Source organism: Octodon degus, unplaced genomic scaffold, assembly GCF_000260255.1.
Source record: "Octodon degus isolate 3935 unplaced genomic scaffold, OctDeg1.0 scaffold00017, whole genome shotgun sequence".
Classification (NCBI taxonomy): Eukaryota; Metazoa; Chordata; class Mammalia; order Rodentia; family Octodontidae; genus Octodon; species Octodon degus.
The window spans coordinates 17932264-17954249 of NW_004524593.1; the positions used below are offsets into that span (position 1 = coordinate 17932264).

Consider the following 21986-nt stretch of genomic DNA (forward strand, 5'->3'; position numbering starts at 1 on the left):
GAAGAAGAGGAAGAAGAGGAAGAAGAGGAAGAAGAGGAAGAAGAGGAAGAAGAGGAAGAAGAGGAAGAAGAGGAAGAAGAGGGAGAAGGAGAAGAAGAAGAAGAAGAAGAAGAAGAAGAAGAAGAAGAAGAAGAAGAAGAAGAAGCCGCCACAGCCGCAGCAGTAGCAGAAGCAGCAGCAGCAAAGAGGAGAGGTATCTTAGCTACACTGTCCCACCAGTGAAGTGTGACATACAAGTCCAAGCTTCCGTTTCCAAGGTCACCCTGGGCTCCTGTGAGTTTCGCCCACACTACAGTGGGTTTTCCGTACAAGAGGACCAGAGTGTTTTATGCCAATAAGCTAATAACACTCATAAGAGAATGATTTAAATAGAGGTGTAAGGGGGAAAGAGGGAATGTGATTTAAAAGTCCCTGTACCAAAACGGTTCATATGGAATAATCCCACGATATAAAAATTTAGAACAGGTGAAAGTAAACTGCTTTGACAGAAAATCATGCGGCAACTTTTGCGGATCGGGAATCACTGAGCACAAAGGAGCCTAAGAAAACATTCAGGGGGAGGGAAGCAGTATCTGTCCTTGCTGGGGTGCTGTGAACACTGATGTACACTTCTGCCCGAACTCACCAAACCATACAAATTTTACAGTATAAAAATAATTTATAAGGGACACTGAGTTTTTTTAAAAACCTGGTTTTGTAAGGTGTAACCATCAGCCAAACTGAGTAAAAAGTGCGCAATCCCAGTGCCATTTCCTACAACTGCATATGAACCTACAAATACCTCAAAATAAATGGCTTACTTTGTAAAGTACCAAAAAGAAGTGCAAGTCACAATGATTGTTACTAAAATAAAATTAATCATTGAAGAAAATACACGTGTTTCTTATTTGTGATCTATCTAATGATTCATGCAAGTTCAGTGCCGTGTTTTTCGAATTCTACTTTGGAATCTTTAACTCTGCTTGAAAGTTAATGGATGGTATCTACTCTTTTGGATTTGTTTTGCCCTAGATCAATTGAAAAATAGGCTCAGCAAATTAATCATTCACTGCTTCAGTCATTCTTGGGAAGAAATAAAAGAAGTACTCTCAAGGTATTCGCTATTGATGAAATATGCTGTTATTTTTATGATCTGCATCATACATTAAAATCAAAGCACTAATTTGCCAATATAATACCAAAATGGGTCACAGTGTCTAGGCAAATATTGTGGAGGACAGTCCCTGAACCTCCCCAAGGTGAAACTAAAATAATCTAGGAAACAATGAGCATTGCAGCAACTTCATCTCAGGCAGGATCAGCAAGGTCTTTCCTAGTAGAATTTTTGTTGTTATTGTGTGTGTTAGTTTTTATTTTGATGAAAGGAAAAAAAAAACACAAGTTAATAATGAGTAGTAAGTGCTAGCTGGCCTATAATATTTGCAACAGATGCATCCCATATTCTGTAAGTTTTGGTTTATGTTTCTCAAGGTGAATAAACTTTCACAATCAGACATCAACTTGAGAGAAGTCGCACACCTACAAGACGATAGGTAGTAATGAATGTGGCAGAAAGCAAAGGGTAGCACATGGTGTTGAGAAATCATGTGATTGAGGGGGTCAGCTGGTTCTTCAAGTGAAATCTCTCACTGGAAAACAGCAATCAAGATTGTACAAATACTCTTCCACCACTGGGCCACCAATCTGTGGCACAAACTTCCAAACAAGTAAAGAAGAGTGCATGCTGAAAATTCATGGCGATGGCTGCTTGCTCTTGAAGTCGTCTTTCTGTCCCTCTACTGCTCCTTTGTTTGTTCCCGTTCATTCACTTCCTCTGAGCCCTACTTCTCACAGCAAAGCCTCCTGCCAAGGGCTGGCACAGTCTCGAGGCTTACGTTCTCCTCTGTTTGCCAAATGGCCATAACTTGATTCACAAAGTCCTGTTTATTGAGTAATATTCTTAATGGTTAGCATGATACTGTGAATTGCAGACATTCTTTTGGGACTATATCCAGGTCTTTTGAAAGAACATTTCCCATAGAAAATAAATAGCTTATCTTAAGATACATTCTTTTGCAAAGTAGAACAATATGAAAAGCACTTGAATAAGTACATCTTCTGATGATCCTAAGACAATTTTTTCAGATGCAGAAGTCATGACATATATTAAAATACTTTGAACGACAGCAAAATGAGAATGTCATGCTTGTGAATACCATTATAAAATCATTTTTCATTTTTAACGCATGTTTGGAAATATTGTGGAAGTGATTCATCATACAACTTAACAGTCTATTGACTTTTCCCTTTCAGCTATATTTGCCAAACATAACTAATTACATTTGTTGCTTTTTTATTTATTATAGTCGTGACTCAACAAAATATGACCAGAGTTAAATAACACAAGTCTACTTAGTCATTTCTGCTTTCCAAAGATACTCAACATTTGAAAAAGCAGCATTAAAATATATTCTCAATCTAAACTATAGTTAATTGGCTCACTAGTTCATAATCCAATAGTCACCACCTGGGACCAAGTCAGAAAAGTCTGAGTTGGCTTCTGGAACCAATCATGAAGCTTGATGCACTCAATTCCTTTGTTTTTAAGGAGAAGCATGAAGTCACTGGAGAATCAGAAAATATCCAACTCTTCACTATGAGAAAAGAGGAGAAAACAAAGGAGATGGGACATCAAGAGGGAGAGAGAGGGCTAGCCAAATAGCTCAGCACAGTAAGACACCTGCTGAGGCAGATGCAGCGGCCAGATTTGATCCCTAGCGTGACAGCCCTGCCTCTGGGGTGTGCAGAGATGGTGATTGAAACTGGGCATGGTGGCACGTGCCCGTGATCCCAGCTCTTGGGAGGCTGAACACAGGTGGATCACTACGAGTCTGATCTATGTAGTGAGACCCTGTAGATCCTTACTAAAAAAAAAAAAGAGGGAGAGAGAGAAGGTCAGGAGAAAGGGGGTGCCTGAGGCTGCCTCGTCAACAGAAAGCAGCAGAGGCTGGGAGAGTCCTATGTCGTGAGCAAGGAATAGCTAGAGTCATCCCGAGAAGGCGTCGGTGTCAGCCCATAGCTTGCATTTTCCAGATATATTCTGCTCACTGCATCCATCCCAGAGCATTTTTTAATTGAGTGGTTAGTTGGTTTGGGCAGAAAGGGTGGAGTTATTGAAAGAGCTCACTGATTACGAAGTCAAGCGACAAGTGTCCACCCTGAGCACTCTCGGAAGACACTAGGAAAAACAGTAAATCTCACTTTAAAATGGAGACCAAATCATACCAGCAAAAATGTAAGTATATAGTGAAATTCTACGTCATTTGTAATTTTTATGTTTTAATACTATTTTATGCTCTCTTTCAAAAATAAAAATGCAAGCACATAGTTTTTGCTCAAGAGTCAATCAAATTAATTAAATTAATTTCCTTTTTGTAGCAATAAAGTCACCAATACAATTAAATTATTATAATTAGTCTTCTAGAAAGATTTCTTTTCTCATGATATAGTCATTGATCTAAATTGCAAGATACCAGACATTTGAAATCCAAAACAACACAAAAGATTTCTTCTTTAAAAGTGATTATTAGCTCATGGTCAAGACCTAATATATAAGTAAACTAAAATGAACGTCAGTACGACCCTTCATCTGGAAAACAAATTCGATGTGCTAGCTAAAGAAGCATGGAAACACTTTGGATTTCATATATAAGAAGAATGGAAGACATAAGCAAATCCATGCTTTTGAGCTGAAACAGGAGCAGCGCCTGCACAAGGGTGTGTGCGTGCAAGTCTGAACTTTGCAGAGTTCTTGCTGTTGAACTACATACATTCATATTATAGTCAAAAGCAAACTAGATCAGGTTAAGAATCTCAGAGGACAGAGATGCAGTTTAACAAAAACGTGACAGATGATTTTCTTTAAATGAGGTATTCTGTAATAGTCCACAACAAACTGCACAAAGGAATGACAAGATTCCTTAAAGCACAAGCACAGGACAAGGTCCAGCGGGCATAAAAGGTCATGTGTCCTGCAGGAGACCACAACACAGTGCTATTGTGGAAAAATTAAGATACACTTATGTAGAGAGAATGATGGAAAGATAGAGTGCATAGTTAAATGTCAAAAAGTTCCTAACAGTTCAATCCCTGGTTCCGCAAAAAAAAAAAAAAAAAAATTAAGTACTTTGGGGCTGGTGAGATGGCTCAGTGGTCTAAAGCACCTACTTAGCACAAGCTTAGCAAAGCACAGGGACCGCAGTTCCATCCCCCAGCACCCCATGCCAGCCAGCCCCGCCCACTGGTGGGCTGAGCTGGCCACACACACACACACACACACACACACACACATAAATAAATGAATAAAAAAAAAAAGTTCCTAACAGTAAAAGACACAGTACAAAGGCTGGGACTGGCTCAGTGGTCGAGCTCTTGGCTTGCATGCACAAGGCTCTGGGTTCGATCCTTAGCATCACGCGCACAAACAGACACATTGCCAAAAATGATGGTTTGAATGTGTTTGAAATGAGGCAAAAATTTGGAGACTTTTTCTTTATTATTGCAGAGTCTGTATGTTGCTGTAATACATTTAAAAAAATAAGCATTCGCCTTATTTTCTCATTATCACTTGTTGATCAGGCACTTATGGGAATTTATATCAAATAAAAGCATCACATCCCATCTTCATATTCTCACCTGCCTTATTCACTATGCTGCACCACAGGACTCTGGCTGCCACAAAGTCAGTGTCACCGTGAAAGGTGAAGTTGCAAGTGGGATCCGGATATCAAGGCAGTCAGAGCAGTACAACCAAAGACACAAAGACAGCTCCCAAGGCTGCTTCAGAGAGCAGCAAGGAGAGTAGATGGGTATGCTTGAAGTGAGAGGGGGATTGAGATCAAAGGCAATGGGTCCTCTACTGTAACTTCTAAAAAGTTAAATATTGTTGTATTTTATCATACCTCATCCAAGTCCATACCTATATAATGAAAATATAAATGTAACTGTTCTATACGCTCAGCACTGCAGAATTGCTTGGGTGAATGACTGCAACTGTAGGGTATAGGTCACTATATTTGTGGCTTGGATTTTAACAGACATGGTCAACTTATGCTCCAAAAATATTGTCACACTAGCAGTCATGTGAATGACATACACAATATTATATTCTTGCAAGTCTCACTGGTAAATGTTACCTATCTGTAAGCATTCTACTAATTTAAGAGATTTAACAGAGTATTTTATTATAATTTGTACTTTCCTGATTAAAACAGAGAGTGGGTTTCAAGTGTTTAGTGAATATTATCATTTTTTCCTTTTAAAATCATTTGTTCACATGTTTACTCCTTTTTTATTTGGTTGTCATATTTCTCTTAATATTTTAAGTACTCTTTGTGTACTGGGGATTTTTACTCTTTACCTTTTACTGGGATGAGAATATCCCTTCATCACTTGGCGCTGCATGGCAGTTAGCCCTAGTGTCCAGAATATTAGACAGTCATATGACAGAATACACTGTCTTCAGCTTTTAGTTCAGATATATTTATTTGTTTACCTTCTAAAAGCTTTTGCTTTGTATTTAAAGATATTTTTCTTATCTATCATTAACTCACAGTTATTTTTATACTTCAGGGCCATGTTATTTTTTTGCATATGCTGGGTGATAGAACTCTACTTTTGTTTCTTTAAAAAGTAATAGTCTAGGGACTGGGGAGATGGCTCAGTGGAATAAGTGCTTCCCTGGCAAGCACAAGGGCCTGAGTTCAATCCCTGGTTCCGGAAAAAAAAAAAAAAATAGCCTAAAGCACCTATTCCTAAGCATGCCCTTCTCCCTACGTTCACTACTGGTGCGATTGTTACTGTCAGTGCAGTCTCTTTTACACTGCTATTTTTGGGGTTCATGCCGAACATTTCTAGGGACTAGTGTCAGTCAGTTTTACATAGTTTCGTTTTTACTCTCCTGCTATTCCTATAGACACATAATTTCCATCAAAACCCTGACATTTCACTAGACAATTAAAGACAAACTAAAGTAAAATAACTCCTAGGCCATCTTACTGCAGATTTTCACATTAATTAAATAAAATTCTCAAGGTCTGCAAGAGCTTAATCTTGACTGCCTCAAAACATAAAGGTTAGGGCCAGACAGGTAGCTCAGTGGACTAAAGCACCTGCTTAGGCAAAGCACAGCATCTGGGGTTCGATCTCTGGTGTGCTGTGCAAGGCTTACCCCTGGGGCGCGCTGAAATAGTGATTGAGACTGGGTGCAGTGGCGCATACCTGTAATCCCAGCACTTGGGCGGCTGAAAACAGGAGAATCACTATAAGTTGGATCGACATAGTGAGACCCTGAAGACCTTGTACTAAATACAAAAAGAAACAAACAAATAAAACCCATAAAGCTTGCTCTGCATCTAATTATACCTGTATTCTACTTATTGTTAGGTCTTTTTATATATAGAAACCAAACTAAATTTTTACATTTAGGGCCGGGGAGATAGGTCAGTTGAATAAGCGCTGGCCTGGCAAGTGAAAGGGCCTGAGTTCAATCCCCGGTTCCACAAAAACACACACACACACACACACACACACAATAAATAAATAAATAAATTTCTACATCAAACAACTGAGACATTGTTTTATGAAATATGATCATGCTGGACCAGAAAGATAGCTCAGTGGTCTGAGCATCTGCCTGGCAAGCACAAGAGCCCACCTGTGATCCCCAGTACAACTGAGACCGGGCGAGGTGGTGCACACCTGTAATCCCAGCTCTGGGGAGGCTTAAGCAGGAGGATCACTGTGAGTGTGAGCTGCATAGCAAGACTCTGTGCCAAACACATTAAAAAAAACAGAAAGAAATATGATCATGCTGATAAAACCAGGAAAGACACAGGAAAGAGGGAAAGCATTATAGTTTTGCTTCAGCTGAAATTTTTTCTGTCATTATTTCTAAAACCACTATTTTTTACTTCATTGGTAGCATTTATTTTTACTACACAAACTTTCTGTAAGATAATTGACATTAGATTTATTTTCTGCATACACAGAGTGGAACCAAAATTCAGTTCATAGCATTCATATTCATTGTATTGATTGGCTGATTGATTTTTAGATTTCCATGCATAAGACAGCACTCACATGAAGTCCCTCGGTGAAGCTTTCCTGAGAGCAGAGGCACCTGTACGGCCGGCTCACTGTGTCACATGCGCTGGCGTGACCGTGGCACTGACACCTGTGAACAGCAGCAGCACTGAGTCAACTGGAAGTCTGCTTTTAAGCCTGTGGAATGCACACCATGTGACTCCAGCGAGAGACGAACACATGCAATCAACATGATAATCGCTTTCTCTATTATCCTATGTTTCTTCATAAAAGCAGTTAATCACTAAGCACCAGTGGGATGGTCACCAAGCTCTAAACAATGCTGCTTCAATGGTCATTTTCAAGCCACCCTGCAAGGAGGTCGGGCTTGCGCATCCCTACTCCAACTGCATGGCAAAGTCGTCAGGTGAACGCACCCACTGAAGGGACTCCAAGTACAATTTCAATCGTTTTTTTATTTCCCCGAATCAGACAATGATTATCACATAGTATTACTTTATCCTTGCCCTGTTTCTTAACAAGTCAATGTTACCTGTGGGAATTCATGACTTTTTAAAGACTTACAAGCATGCTGTTCTCTACAACAACTCATTCTAATTATGCTCTACATGTACATTTCCATATTAGTGGCTGCCTGGTTTTATACATCTGGGCTTTGTTCTTAGTTGGGATCAGAAATGCATATACTACAAAGCATACAGTGCACAGAACAATGTGTGTTCCCATGGAACTGGGAACTTGGAAGGCCTGGCTTCATGTCTGACCTATCAGCTATCTACTCCAAATCATGCTCCTTCACTTTGCCTTCAAGTCTATGTGAAAATCAGATTCCATAACAAACCAAGAAAATATACACACTATATGAAAGTTATATGTAAGTCAAATTTAAGGTATTATAACTTTTGTAGAGGGCTTGCAGAAGGTGAGACTCAAGGCCTTGAACATGCTCGGCAACTTCTGCACTTCTGAGCTCTACTCCTCAACCCTCAGAGAATCACATCCTCTAAACCTAATAGCTTTTGAAAAATCTATTTTTTTTTTAACCAGGAATCAAACTCAGGACTTTGACTTGCCAGGCAGGTGCTGTGGTGCTGAGCTATGTCCCAAGGCCTAAAAATCTGTTCTATAACAAAGCTATATAATATTCAGAAAAGACTTGCTTGTACAGCTTCCTAAAAGATCTTAGAGTACAAAATCATTTCAAAATATAGAGTACAGAATCTACTTTGTTCTAAAGATTTATAGCATTTTAAGAATGACAAAAAAAAATCTCATTAAAGAGAAAATTCCAAGTGGAATTATCCAATTTTGACCCAGTATTGCACTCTACCTCCCACCGATGGTGAGCTCATCCACTGCATAGTATCTGTGTCCAGGGTTGACCTCTGCGTCAGTCGTGTGGTACTGCCCATGCAAGTGAAGCCTTATATGTGTGGCTTTTACGAATTCTTGCAGGGATGGTGTATTGTAGAAGTCACTGTATCCAGGACGAGGGTTTGGCTCAGGTTTCAGGATGCTAAATGTGACGTTACCATGGGAATATGGAGTAAACCTATCGAAAGAAATTTGATATCAAAAAAGTCTATTCATATTTTTGACAAATCAAAAATTGTAATTTTTAGTCATTATTACAATATTAGCCCAAGGTTAGTTTCTCCATTATGAGAAAATAAATATATCCCATATCATTTGTCAACAAATATTGCAGAACCATTGCAGAAAACCACATACATGCCTATTTAGGCAGATGCAGGGGCTGGGAGTTGGATCCCCAGGCCTGCTGTGCCAGCCCTGCCCCTGGGGCATGCTGAGATGGTGATTGAGACTGGGTGTGGTGGCACATGCCTGTAATCCCAGCACTTGGGAGGCTGTAAACAGGAAGATCACTATGAGTCTGATCTACGCAGTGAGACCCTGTACACCCTGTCCTAAATACAAAAAAAAGAGAGAAAATAAAACCAAAACAACCACATACACTAATTGTTTACTACCCAACAAAAGGAATCTTCTGTAACAGAAAACACTTGCTAAGTAATCTGAAAGTACAACTTCAAAACATGGGTGATGCTCTAACCAAAGACATACACTAAATGATTCGAGAATTCTACACATAGTTTAAAAGTCAATTCAGGGAAGAGATATTGGAGAATCTACCTCAAGGAGCCGGTGATGGAGAGAAGTCACTACCAGCTTAGTGAGTGTCTCTAACCTATAGGTCACTATGAACTCATCAGTTCATTAACATTCATTGTTCTTAAACTATTCATACTTGGGAAGCTGAAGACAGTTGACAGAATCGGGGTTTTCCAGATCTCCATTGTTTTCCATTCCAAAAGTGCTACAGTTTCTAGCAAAATACTGCCAGTCCTCCCAACCCAAGCTGCTTTCTTTCTTCCTTTGAATCCTGATCGCTGTTGGTAGTGGACTAGAGAACCGGATGGCGACATAAAACACCTGCAATGCAGGGGATACTTGTTACAAGGGAAATTTACATTTGATGCATCTGTAAAAGTCCATGTACACAACTTTGAGATTTCAGTATACAGGCGCTGGGCCTGGGGAGGTAGCTCGGTGGTCTAAGCACCTGCCGGGCAAGTATAAGGACCTGGGCTGCATCCCCAGTATCACATTCTATACTGGCCACATAGTGAGACCCTGTACCAAAGAAGTAAATAAAAAATAAAAATAATAAAATAAATAAATATAAAGGCATTGTAACTCCTCATAATTACAAGGATCAAATATTCCCTGGACATTCAGCAACTTCACAGAGTCACTGAAGAGCAACACATTTTCCAGCTTTGTAAGACTCTCTTTTCAAGGACTTTAGAAATCAAATTACAAACTAATATGAAAAGACATGAACATACAGCATTAGTCTCAGGAAAACTAATAAACATAAAGGGATAAAAGTAAATTACTAACACACTTGTAAAAACAGCACAGTAAAACAACTCAGAGAATTAGTACAGATTTGAAACTGAAATGGTAAATTGAAACAAACATAAAAAAAAAAATCCAAATTTGTAATCTTTGACCATCAACCAAATGAAAAAATAAATGTTACTAATGAAGAAAAAGGATTTTGGTCTTTTGATTTTGTCTTGTTTTGTTGTTTGGTTCTTACAGTGCATTTGCATGTGTGTGTGTGTGTGTGTGTGTGTGTGTGTGTGTGTGTTTTGCTTTGTGTTGTTTATAATGACGGGATCCAAATTCAAGGTTTTCCACATACCAGGAAAGTAGTTTACAATTAAAACACAAGGTAGATTTGGAAGGAGAAGGAGGAGGAGGAACAGGAGGACTAAGAGGAGGAGGAGGAGAAGGGGTAAAAAGGAAGAAGGAGGAGGAGGAAGGGGAGGAGGGGGAGGAGAAGCAGGAGGAGGAAGAACCTGACACACACATTTCCAAATAAGGACGGGGGTACTAAAGAAATGGAGACACAGCTCCATGGTGAGGTCATAATTTAAATGACACCAAGAAAGGAAAACAAAGATCCCCTTAGGAATCCTGAAGGAAGGCGAGCACTGAAAGCACCTTGATTTTGCACTGCTGGTCTTCAGAACTGTATCAAAACTCATTCTGTTTTAGAACACCAGGTCTGTAGGGCACGGAGGTAGCCATACAGATCCTGCCTACCTGGTACTGTCCATTTTCCAAATCCACTGAAACTGTCACTCCTTCATCCAGCTGGGTGATGTTTGTGAACACATAAGAAACCCACGAAGTGCCAGTATTGTTGTCATTGATAAAAGAAAGAGGGTGGGCATCAGGGTCCACGCGTAGCATTCTGCGTCTGGTGGTGTCTTCCACTCCATTGGAAATGCAGTAATGCTGGAGCCGAGGGTGGACACGGGGGTGGCTGCCAGGGCACCGACAGTGCGGCTGGACGTGGAGTTGGGGCAGACTGCCGGAGAAAACTTCTAGAATCTCTCTGTAGGAGCCAGGAGGGAGAATTTTCAGGACAGAGCACTTGACAGTATGAGAGATTCAAATCATCATTACAGGGAAATACTGCTGTTCTCATGCTTTGACAAGGAACCAGTTATCTTTAATAACTTTCTAATCAAGGGCCAGGGACATAGCAGACTAAGCATCTGCATAGGCAAGCTCAGGGGTAGGGGCTTGATTCCCGGCATCACATGCGGTGCCAGCCCCTCCCCTGAGTGCACTGAGCTCAAGGCTGGGCCTGGTGGTGCACGCCTATAAGCCCAGCACTGGGGAGGCTGAAAACAGGAGGATTACTAGGAGTCCAAGCTGCACATAGTGAGATCCTGTACCAAATACATAAAATAATAATTATTATTATTTTCTAACCAGAAAATAAAATAAAATTCATTCTTAGTGAAATAAGCATCTTCACTGTCATGAAATGCATCCAAAATATAGTAGATTTTGTGTCAATTTTTCACATCAAGAAGCATGCATGATCCCTTGTCTGAGTATCAAGATAGTTTTTGAAATATAATAATTCACTGTGCCTGTTTGTGAGTGTATAGAGACTATCACGTCGCTTACGTCAGTGCTTGAGCTGACTGCTGAGAGCAAGCAGCAATATATTGGAAACAATGTGACCTATGAGTAGGCCTTCCAGTCCATCCATGGGAAATAAGATGAAAGCAAATAGCACTTTCTTTGCTTCTGTTTCGGAAGGGACTGCAGCCAAGGCCATTTGTCAGTGGCTTCCTGTGACTCATCTACATAGTTGCTGGCATCCTGAAATGCTTCAGTGGCTTTGGATCCTATCGCCTCTGCCAACAGTCAAAGAGGAAAGCCAATTCCAGGCAGAGATTTAATGTTTCCATTAAGGGCAATGTACCCATTCTAGAGCAGGATCAGTCATTCTATTTGTAGATAGTTCATCCACGCTACCTTTCCAGACATTCCAGGAGACCAGTGTCAGCAATCCCAGTCCTAGAGAGTCCAGGCTCCCTCAGCTCCCAGGGGGAATGGAGGAGCCCACAACTTTTCCATTCATCAAGCCACATGAGGTGACATGATCTTTAAATCCCATAAGTATTTTTTCAATTGATACAGCTTTTGAATATGACCCAAGGTCATTACTTAATATGCAGTGGTTGACCCCTCTCCCCGGATCAGCTTCATTCCCCAAAAGCTACTATAATGCTGCTCTTTAGCATATTTAAGACAAAGGTGATTTGAAAGACACAAAGCCTGGCGGCAGTAACATCCTCCCCAATGTGTTCCCATGTTTCAGACCCTCTATTTAGTCATCTCCTGAGTACAGCAGCTAATAGAGCACAAGGTTCCAATGAATAGTGAACTCACAGACCCCAGAACCAGCCCAAGAGCCACTGTGCCCAAGGCTGCAGGAACTGGTCCCATCATTTGGAAATTCACACTATTCTACATCTGCCTTGAAGAAGTTGAACATTCTTCTCTCTGGCCTTCCATAGAAGTGAATTAAATCAACTCATCTATGCAACAATAGAGTATCTTATCAGATGATGAGTTAGGAAGATTTTCAGGGGTGGTATTCACCAGAATTTCACCTGAAACTCTCTGAGCAGAAGGGAAAACTGTGTGTTTCAGCAGTCCTAAAAAGATCACCAGCTACACACAAGATGAGCAAAGCTTTCACAAAAGCTCCCCCAAGTCCATAAAGACATTTGTTGACTGGAAATAGGGAAAAATAAAATGATACATCAAATATTCATTCTTTTAGTTTCTGAGTCTAACAGCTCCATCTCTTGAGACTTCCTCATATATCAAAATAATCCTTTTCATTTTTCCTCATTGTCTAGTAGTTATAAATTCAACAGGAAATGTTTAAAAGAAACATACAAGAGCAGATGTCTCAGTGTGAGAAACTACTTCATACATAATGTTATACAAATGTGTACCAAATTCTTTAAAAGATGCACAAATCAAGTTTTCTTAGGGAAAATATGTCATAAAGAATTTGATCAATTTCATATTCTAAGGAGCCTCGAGTTACAGCCACAGCATAGGCCAACATTAACACTCTAAATATCAGGTGATGCTTGCCAAATGTGGTACTAAAAAACACAATAATCATCATTGTAATCATCAATGTAAACAATCATCATTTAAGTGAATTTCTCCTTACATTTCTTGAGGTTTACAATTCCACATCTACTTACCTGTTTGTAAGTGCCACTTGGTATAATCGAAAATCTTGCATTTTTCCAACAAACTGCTCTAAACCTGCAAATATATATATATATATATATATAGACAATATACACAGATGTTATAAAAATTTTAATAAAACATATATACTTTCAAAATATGAGAAGCCGTAGTTTACCAAACAATGGCTAGAAACTATTCAAGTGATGTCCTTTTAAAACTACAAAGCTTGAAGCCATGTTTACGGCATTGCCCTTTCAAATTCTTTAAGATCAATATCTATTTGCTAAATTCACATGAGCAGCAATAATAATCATATTTACCTCAGTAGACAACGCCACGCTGAAGTCAAAGGGAACACTTTGACCCACTTATTTACTGACCTAACCCATGGCTTTTCTTCCCAAATCAAATTTCTTTCTCGTTTATAAACCCATCTCTCATCGCACCGGCTCTTAATTTGATTGTCATCTGCTCCAGCTGCCATGTCCAGACCATTTTCCCCACCCATCTTCACACCCTTCCCGTCCCAGCTCAAAACTCCAGAACAACTCTAGAAACTCGGCTTAACATATTGACTGAAGAACCTCCACAACTGAAGATAAGCCACAATCTACTTGTGGGTTGAGTTTCATGTCTTAGTAGTAGTCTAATCCAATTCAGAAACTTCATCACCTCTTGACAGTTCTCCTAAGACAATCAGAGAGAAATTCATCTACTTTGAATTGGATGACCTTTAAGACACAGGTAGATTTTAACTTTAAATGACATGGCATTCTTCTGTGAATTTGTTTAGCAAATATTTATTTCAGACTTGCGAAGACAGATAAGCCCACGGGCCTGGAAACAGAGAATCATCACTTCCACTCTTCTGTTTCTAAGAATGAGAAAAAACTTGGGAAAAAGTAAAATGCTAGTGAGAATTTGGATAATGAGAACACAAAATGTGGTGGGTTCTAATGTAGAATGCAAATTCAACCATTAGGCATTTTTATTTATTTATTAATATATTTGGTTGCTGCAGGGTCTCACTACACACCTTGGACTTGTGGTGATCCTCCTGCTTTCAGCCTCCCTAGTTCTGGGACTACAGCCATGTGCCACTGTTTCTGGACTCTGTCTGGCTCAGCCTGCTCTAGGGGCAGGGCACGTGGTGCGGGGATCGAACCACAGACCATGTGCTTGCCTAAGCAGGAGCTTTAGTCTGCTGAGCTATCTCACCTGCCCCATTAGTCATTTTTAAATGACAGCATAATGGCTAATTCACCAAATGATCACTTCCCTGAGTAGGCTTTGCACCCTCGCTTCTCCAGCACTCTTCTCTAACTTCCCTGGTATTGCAGCTCCTGGGCTCCTCTCACCCCTGCTTGATCACTTGTCATCGCTTTCTTGAACACTTGCCACTTAGTCGCCACAGCTCTTCTCTTCTGAAACACCACCCTTAGGTTCTCCATGTTCTGATGAGCTCCATATGAAGAGTCTCAGCTTGGAAACCTCCCAGCATCTGCTCATTCTCTCGGGTTCTCAGCACGAGTGGGGAAGCCACCTAGCTTGCAGACTTGCATGAATCTGCCATTTCCCATTTCAGGTGAAGCTATACCATGTTCACACTGTCTTGATAATAGTTTTAGAAGAACGTTTATCTTTGTCACTGCTTCTCCATACTGACTTTGAGGAAACCAGGCAAAGGATTAGACTGATGAATAAGAGATGCAGAGTAGAATTAGCACACAGAAGTGTCCCCAACATTAATATGTGAGGCAAGAGAGGTCAGAAAGAGCAAAGAAGGGGGCAGACTCCAGGCATGAAGCATATGTGTTGGAGCAAAGAGGGCGTTACATGTGGCAGCACTGATATCCTTGTTAGTTGTATTCATGTGTCCATACATATGAGTTAGATTGAATAACCATGATATGTTATACACGAGTATTTCTTGATGAATGTTTTGCCTGATGCAGCTTAAGAAATGCCTTTTTTAGAGCCACTTCCTCTGCCTCTTTTTCCTGGGCTTCCACAAACCCTACAACCCACAGCTCGCAGGAAGGCAGTGTCCCCTGTGGCCTTGTACTCTGACTTTGTGCAGCTGGAATCTCCCTGTCCTAGCTGTCCCTAAGAAGACAACTGGGGCAGGTGCACATGACTGTCTCCTCAAATCATATTATGAGGACAAAACAAAAAATCTACTAAAGCTCTATAAAAACTACTCGATGATTTCCAACACAAATTATTTCAAACTTTATAATTGGCTAAAAGGACTAAGAGAAACACAGAGAACTGTCCACACCATGAGTGAGTTGTGGAGGTGACTTGGACAGCAGCATGCTCACCTGCATCTGGGGTTGAAAGCCAAGCAAGGTGGGGTGTGGGACACGAGGAAGGGAAGGCTGCTCTTGGAGACAGGGAGGGATGAAAGGGCACGTGAACGTGGGTAAACTTGGGCGTCTGTGGTTTTGCTTGGTGACGAGTACAGAGGACAAACTTAGAAAATCACTCTTCACAGTACGAATTTGCCTTGTGAGGGAAAGAAACGCTGTTTCTCAGGAATGAGAGAATCTGCATTTGCCTGCTAAGGATGCTTCATTGCCACACTCGTTCCAGCCCTTCTCTTCCCAGCATCCTTCACCTTCCACGCTGTAGCTCTGCCGACCCCAGGCCCCTACATCCTAGCTTTCAAGTGCATCCTGTGGCAATGATCTGCAACCCATGAGGGCCCCACATCCTCTTGTGGCACTGCATTGTGCCCTGCTCCTTTTTGCAGCTACCTACTTCCTGCTCATCTTACTTAATGAAACAAGGAAGTACATTAAATAAGCTGGCAAGACACCCAAAGCAGTAATTGGCCTTCCTCACTCAAGCTCATACCCAAGGTCTTGGCATGTGATAAATTGTTCAGTAGATACTTCATAAGGAGGAAACAAGAATGAAGCAAAGCAGGAAGAAAGGCAACTGTAAAGTGGGCTTAGAAGAGTAATAAAGACCCGTAAAAGCTTCTTAGAAAACTTCTGAAAGGTTGACTCGGGCTATATACAGACTCCTCAAGAGGTACTCTGAAGACCATCTGAAATAAATGGCAGAATCGCATGGGCACAAGTCTGTAAGTTAGGTGACATCCCCATTCATGCTGAGAACCCAAGAGAACGATCAGATGCTGGGAGGTTTCCAGGCTGAGACTCTTCACATGGAGGGCATCGAAACAACAGGAAAATGAAGGTACTGTTTTGATAGAAGAGGACAACTGTGGCAAATAAGTGACAAGCATCCAGGAAAGTAAAACCAGAAGACAAGCAAACAAATGGGGGGAGGGAGACCAGGAGCTGTAAAGCCAGGGAAGTCAGAGAAGAGTGCTGCAGAAGTGAGGGCGCAACACAGGTGAAATGACTGTAGTAGTTTCTTCGTGGTAGGTGAAGGAGAACACACAAGAGACAATCAGTAATGATGTTCCCTTTAACAGCATTGACAAATGAAGCAAAACACAATTCTCACCACCCTGGAAGCATGTTTATCCATGAAGAAATTCATTGTTCTCCACGGAATTATGTCATCTCAATTGCTAGTTGTTCTAAGTGACAACTAAACTGTCCCCAGAGCTGCGCTCAGAGGGGGATTTGATGGAAGGTGACTGCCTCATGTGGGGAGCAGGACTCAGTAGCCTAGTGTGCTGTCCAAGGTGAGCCTGCTGAGAGGAGGGCCACTGTGGAGTGGCCTGGGAAGGCGCATCTCCCTCGTGGACACCCCCTTCTCTCCATTTCCTGGCCCACAGCCTGAAGGGCCTAAGACACCAATACTTGTGAATATGACTTGGTCTGCAAACAAGGACTGGATGATGTAAAGAACTGATGAAGGCATTAAGAGAGGATCAAATCCAGTTAAGACTTTTGTATATGTATAAGAAGAATCACCACTGAAGGCCAAACAGGGAGAAATCTGTGAGATAACAGAAACTGAAGTGATGGCTTTTACCACAAGCATTTTGGTAAAAGCCAATGAGAATCATAGAAGGATTCTCCTCCATAGTTTTCAAACTAAGCTTGGCCCAGAAGCCACCTTGACGTTGGACGGTAGGGCTCTAGAAGTTGAGACAATAAATGTCCATTATTTTATGCCACCCATTGATACTGTAGCCAAAGAAAACTAAACATCATTATTTCCTATTCTTCTTATCTTACAAGTTATCAAGGGGTAAAGATACATTTGGACAACATGGATTCTGTGTAACCCAACTTATTTTCTCCATGTAAAACATGGTTGACGGTCTTTCATGTAGAATCTCTAGGGAAATTCTGTTCCCTGCTATCAACCAGATCAAAACAAACCTAGGGTAATCACTCACAGTTTGGGAGGGCCTACTATCGCCACAGGACAGCAAGGATGATGGAAACTGTCACTTTGTCAAAGCTCAAGCACAGCCCTAAACGTCAGGGTGACATCATTGGTTCGTGTGCTTTCACAAATATTTTTTGGGAGTGTGCGTGTGCCAGACACTTTCATGGCTGCCAGAGATGCATCAGCTAACAGAAGAACATCTTTGCTTCTGTGAGGCTTAAATTGAAGCAGAGAGATAATCATAGTATGTAAGTAACTCTATAATGCATTAGGACATAATAAATGATATCAAAACTATGAGTGAAGAAATTAGCATACATTAGAGAGAGTGGGTGGATTTCGTTGGGGGTGGTTTTCAAATCGGCACTCACTGAGAATGCAGCATAGACAGGAGATGGGAGATGGCTCAGGTACTGCCAGGAGCAAAGCGTTCCAGGGCCAGCACTGGACACACAGACCCCCCAATAGTATGATTGATGTGTTAGACAACTACAAGCAGCCAGCTTCCAGGTGCAGATTAGAGAAGAGGTGGCCCCTGGAAGAGTAGCTCAGGTAAGTTCCATCCACCCATCCATGTGGGGATGGAACCGCAATTGCTAAAAGCCTTCTAGGCCCATTGATAGGATGGAGGCCTTTCTTATAAGTCAGATGAGAAGCCACTAGAAGATTGAGGGCAGAAGCTGACATGATCACAGGTCATCTCAAGAGTAGTGAAGCAAGCGTGGAGAAGAATGAGGGCGGAAGGGGGGGCAGTTAGAAGGCCGTTGGAGTCCTCCAAGTGCAAAGTGATGGAAGTCAGACCAGGGCATTAGGAGTGGAGGTGAACCTTTCAATGCAGGTAATTTAGAATTCACTTCCTATATTTTAATAATAGCTAAAGGGAAGCGCTGCTGCAGAGGGATAATGAAATCTATTTTATCATCTATAAAATAAAAGGGCTGGGTTTTATAACCTTTAAAAACCATTTTAGTTTTAAATTCAGGAGTCTGTGATTGGGTGATCACTGCTGCTGCCACAAGAATTCATATTTGAAGAAATTTCTCTTTGAACAATTAGAGGAAGTTTTCCGAAGACCTATAGCTAATGTGAGTCATCCATGCCAAACAAGAAAATTATGATTTGGGGTATGAGGAGAGTGCCATAAAATATTTCAAGGGCAAAGTCTTGGGATGTGATTTACTTAGGCTTTCACTGTTCGCCAAGTTTTTAAACAGCACTCATTGGAATGAACATTCTATAAAGAGATTCCTCTTTGAAAAATATTTATACGGCAAAGATAGAACTCAATTATATCAATTGATCAAGAAAATAGACATGACTCATACAAGAAAGACCTCGTTGTTGTCACTCAGGAAAGAAAAAAAAAAAAGGTAATGACAGAGAGAAGCAGTCCTATATTTCAACAAGGCAGCACAGCCAGGTTGGCTAAACCAAGAAACTGAGAAAATGATCTACGCAGCAAGTTTACAGCAAGGCTAAAGAAAATGTGCCATATCACTTGGAAAGGAAGAAGTGCTTCAATTCTAGGTGGTGTGTTTACCTACTAAGAAAAGTACAGCAAATCTACACAAAAGCTACAAGCAATGACAAATTTAGCATGCAAGTTGAATGTGTAAAATCCAGTTCAATATCTATCCATGAATAATAAACCAGTGAGAATTTAAAATATTAGGCAGAACTCACACTAGCAACCAAAATATGACATACTGTTTACAAATCTAATGAAGCACAACAGAGTTTGTGGGTAAAATAGTGACATAGATAATAAAATAATTAGGACTTACAGAGCTAAGATTAGAAATTTTTTTTTCCACTAAGGAAATTCATAGGCTAGCAAAGAATACCAAATGAACATTTTCAGAACTCCGGGAATTAAAGACTTGAACCATGTAGAGAGTGAAGATTTTTAAATGATCAGGTAGGAGCAAGAATGAGAAGTCTGTCACATTTACACTTCCCCACCCTCCAGCTCCTCTCTGAAATGCAAGATTCATCTCAGAAATGGTCTGCCAAAGGAGGGATAACCAGCAGCCTTGAAGCCACGTAAAGGATCAATTTCAGATGCAGAGTCCCATCCTCAAATAATCGTTATTATGTGTCCCACCACAAGCACCAACTGATGAAGCTGGACCTGACTCAGCTCCCCCACAGGGGAAGTGTTTTCCTGGCAATGTTTGTTTAAAATAATTAAAGACAAATGTTTAACTGTGAAGTTCTCTAAAGTGGTATTAACAGTTAGGGAGACAACAAAGCAACCAAAAATCTTTTAAAAAGAACGTGGGAAATGAATCCATAGGGAACTCTGCAGAACTCTTTGATACACCTGGAAATCTAGAAGCTACATACACGCAAAGAGCTATGTGTGGAATGTGCCTAGCTTCTGAGAAGGGCCCACGGGGTGTACGATAGCACCAAATTCTAGGAGCATCTAGGGATGTAGCAAAATGCACGAATATCTTTTATTCAGGAATAAAAGAAGGCCTAACTAGAATGTTATGTCATCATCACAGATGAGAAAAGTCAGCACAATGATACATTTTTTTTCTAAAATTGTTATATATCTGAAGAAAATTGTTTTCATTTTTTACATTTTATTAACACGGTTGTAATATATAATGCTATGTTTGTTGTGTGTACTCAGTACATGTACATAAAACATCTTAAATTTTTGTCATCCCTTTTCCCTCTTCAAATTAAAATCTAATTTTAAAAAGTCCAAGTAGACATTGACCTGAAGGTTGATCCTGAAATTCATCTGGAGCAGACAGACCTAAGAAGGGTCATGTGGAAAGACTAGCTAAAGAGTAATCCACGCTCCAAGATTTAAACTCAGCCAAGTGCTGTCACTTGGCAGGACCCCTGAAGCACAATGTTCATCACACAATCAAAAAATGGACTTATGATACGGTCAGGATAGCTTTGAAGAGCACTTAAAAAATTGTGGATATTCAACAAAAATCAGTGAGACAGAAATGTCCCTATAAAAATCAATCTCCACCTCAAATATTTTATATAAATTAATTTCAAGAAAAAAAAGTACACCATATTTACCAGGATAAGAAATCCTTGCTTAAATGAAATATAAAGTATCTTATCAAAGAAGGAATAGTGCACATATTTACTAATGCTAAAAATCGAATCTGTTCTATGGGACAGAATACAAGAATAAAAAGTCAAAAAGTAAAGACACTCTTGGTAACATTTTCAGGATCACCATAACTAGTTAAAATATTTAAAGCTGAAATAATAAACATAACTCTGACAAATAAAGACAGTGCAATGGAAAATTTAGCAGGGCATCGACTGAAGCAGTTTACTTGGGAGAGAAAACAGGCAAGCCACAGAAATGACTTTCAAAATCTTACTCGTCATTAGTGAACATAAAACAAAGAGAGTATCTTATACCCATTGCTCTGTCAAAAATTAATGTCAAAGTGAAGAAGTGGACAGCTGATGTGGGCCCCGGCTTGGTGGTAGCAGCGGAAAGGGGTTTGTGGCTCCAGCAATGAGGTTGGCAGTGCAGCACACGGAAGGGGCCTGTCGCGGGGCCTGCTCTGCCAAAACGCTCGCCAGATGCACACAGGAGCACTCGCGAAAGTTCACTCCAGAACTTTATAAATTACACAGTCAGAAACCTAAATGCAATATGGAAACAAATTATTTATATTGTTTTTCATAAAATACAATGTTAAAAGCCCAGTTTAAATGAATCAACTATATCTTAAAATCAAAAAGTCTGAAAAAAATCTTCATGAAAAAGGAAAGTTGAAAATTCATATGATTATATATTATATTTATTTACATATATTATATTTATACATAAGTACAATCTCCAAATATATCGTATTTGGAGATACATAACTCACCTCATTTGAAGTGGCTAACATTTGACTATTTTTAATTTGCAAAGGACAATTTCATATGACTCAACCTAAAGATAAAAGTATAAAACACATAGAAGCAAATAGGAATGCAGAATGGACAAAAAGATCTTCATACATTTTTAGGACTGTTTTAAGTAATTTCTAAAATTTCAAACCATAAATGCTCATTATTTGAAGGAATCACTTATTTGAGGGGAAAAAAGCTAATACCACAAGTAGTAAACTAAAAACATGAAAAAAAATTAAAGTTAGCTTTGTCCTTGTAGACCAAAAGATACTACTAAAAACAGATTGAGGACAGCACTGTGTGATGCTAAAACTGTGACTGAAATACCTGTCATTTTGGTCTTCTAAATATGTACTGTTTCTAATATCATATCAATTAGTATTATACTCTCTTTAAAGTAAATTGTTTTTAAAGGTAATAAAAAGAAACGAGACAGGAAAAAATAGAACCATTTGATACAGGTATCTTTAAAGAGAGCTGTTCAGCTATACATTACAAAGAACTGAAGATAATTTATAGTTATTTTTTCCTAAAAGTACCAATCATAATTTAAAGCAGACCTTTCTGGTTGAAAACAA

At 40.0% G+C, this 21986-nt stretch overlaps 1 protein-coding gene across 1 annotated transcript in view; it reads right to left on the minus strand.

Moving 5' to 3' along the window:
• Ush2a (usherin) overlaps positions 1-21986 on the minus strand; it is a 732353-nt gene that overhangs the window by 640484 nt on the left and 69883 nt on the right. Inside the window, exons 5-9 of the mRNA XM_004626936.2 lie at positions 13206-13269; positions 10720-11014; positions 9353-9537; positions 8414-8635; positions 7120-7213 (exon numbers count right to left, since the gene is read on the minus strand). Of these exons, the coding sequence (XP_004626993.1) occupies positions 7120-7213; positions 8414-8635; positions 9353-9537; positions 10720-11014; positions 13206-13269 (860 nt within the window). The remainder of the gene's footprint in view (positions 1-7119; positions 7214-8413; positions 8636-9352; positions 9538-10719; positions 11015-13205; positions 13270-21986) is intronic.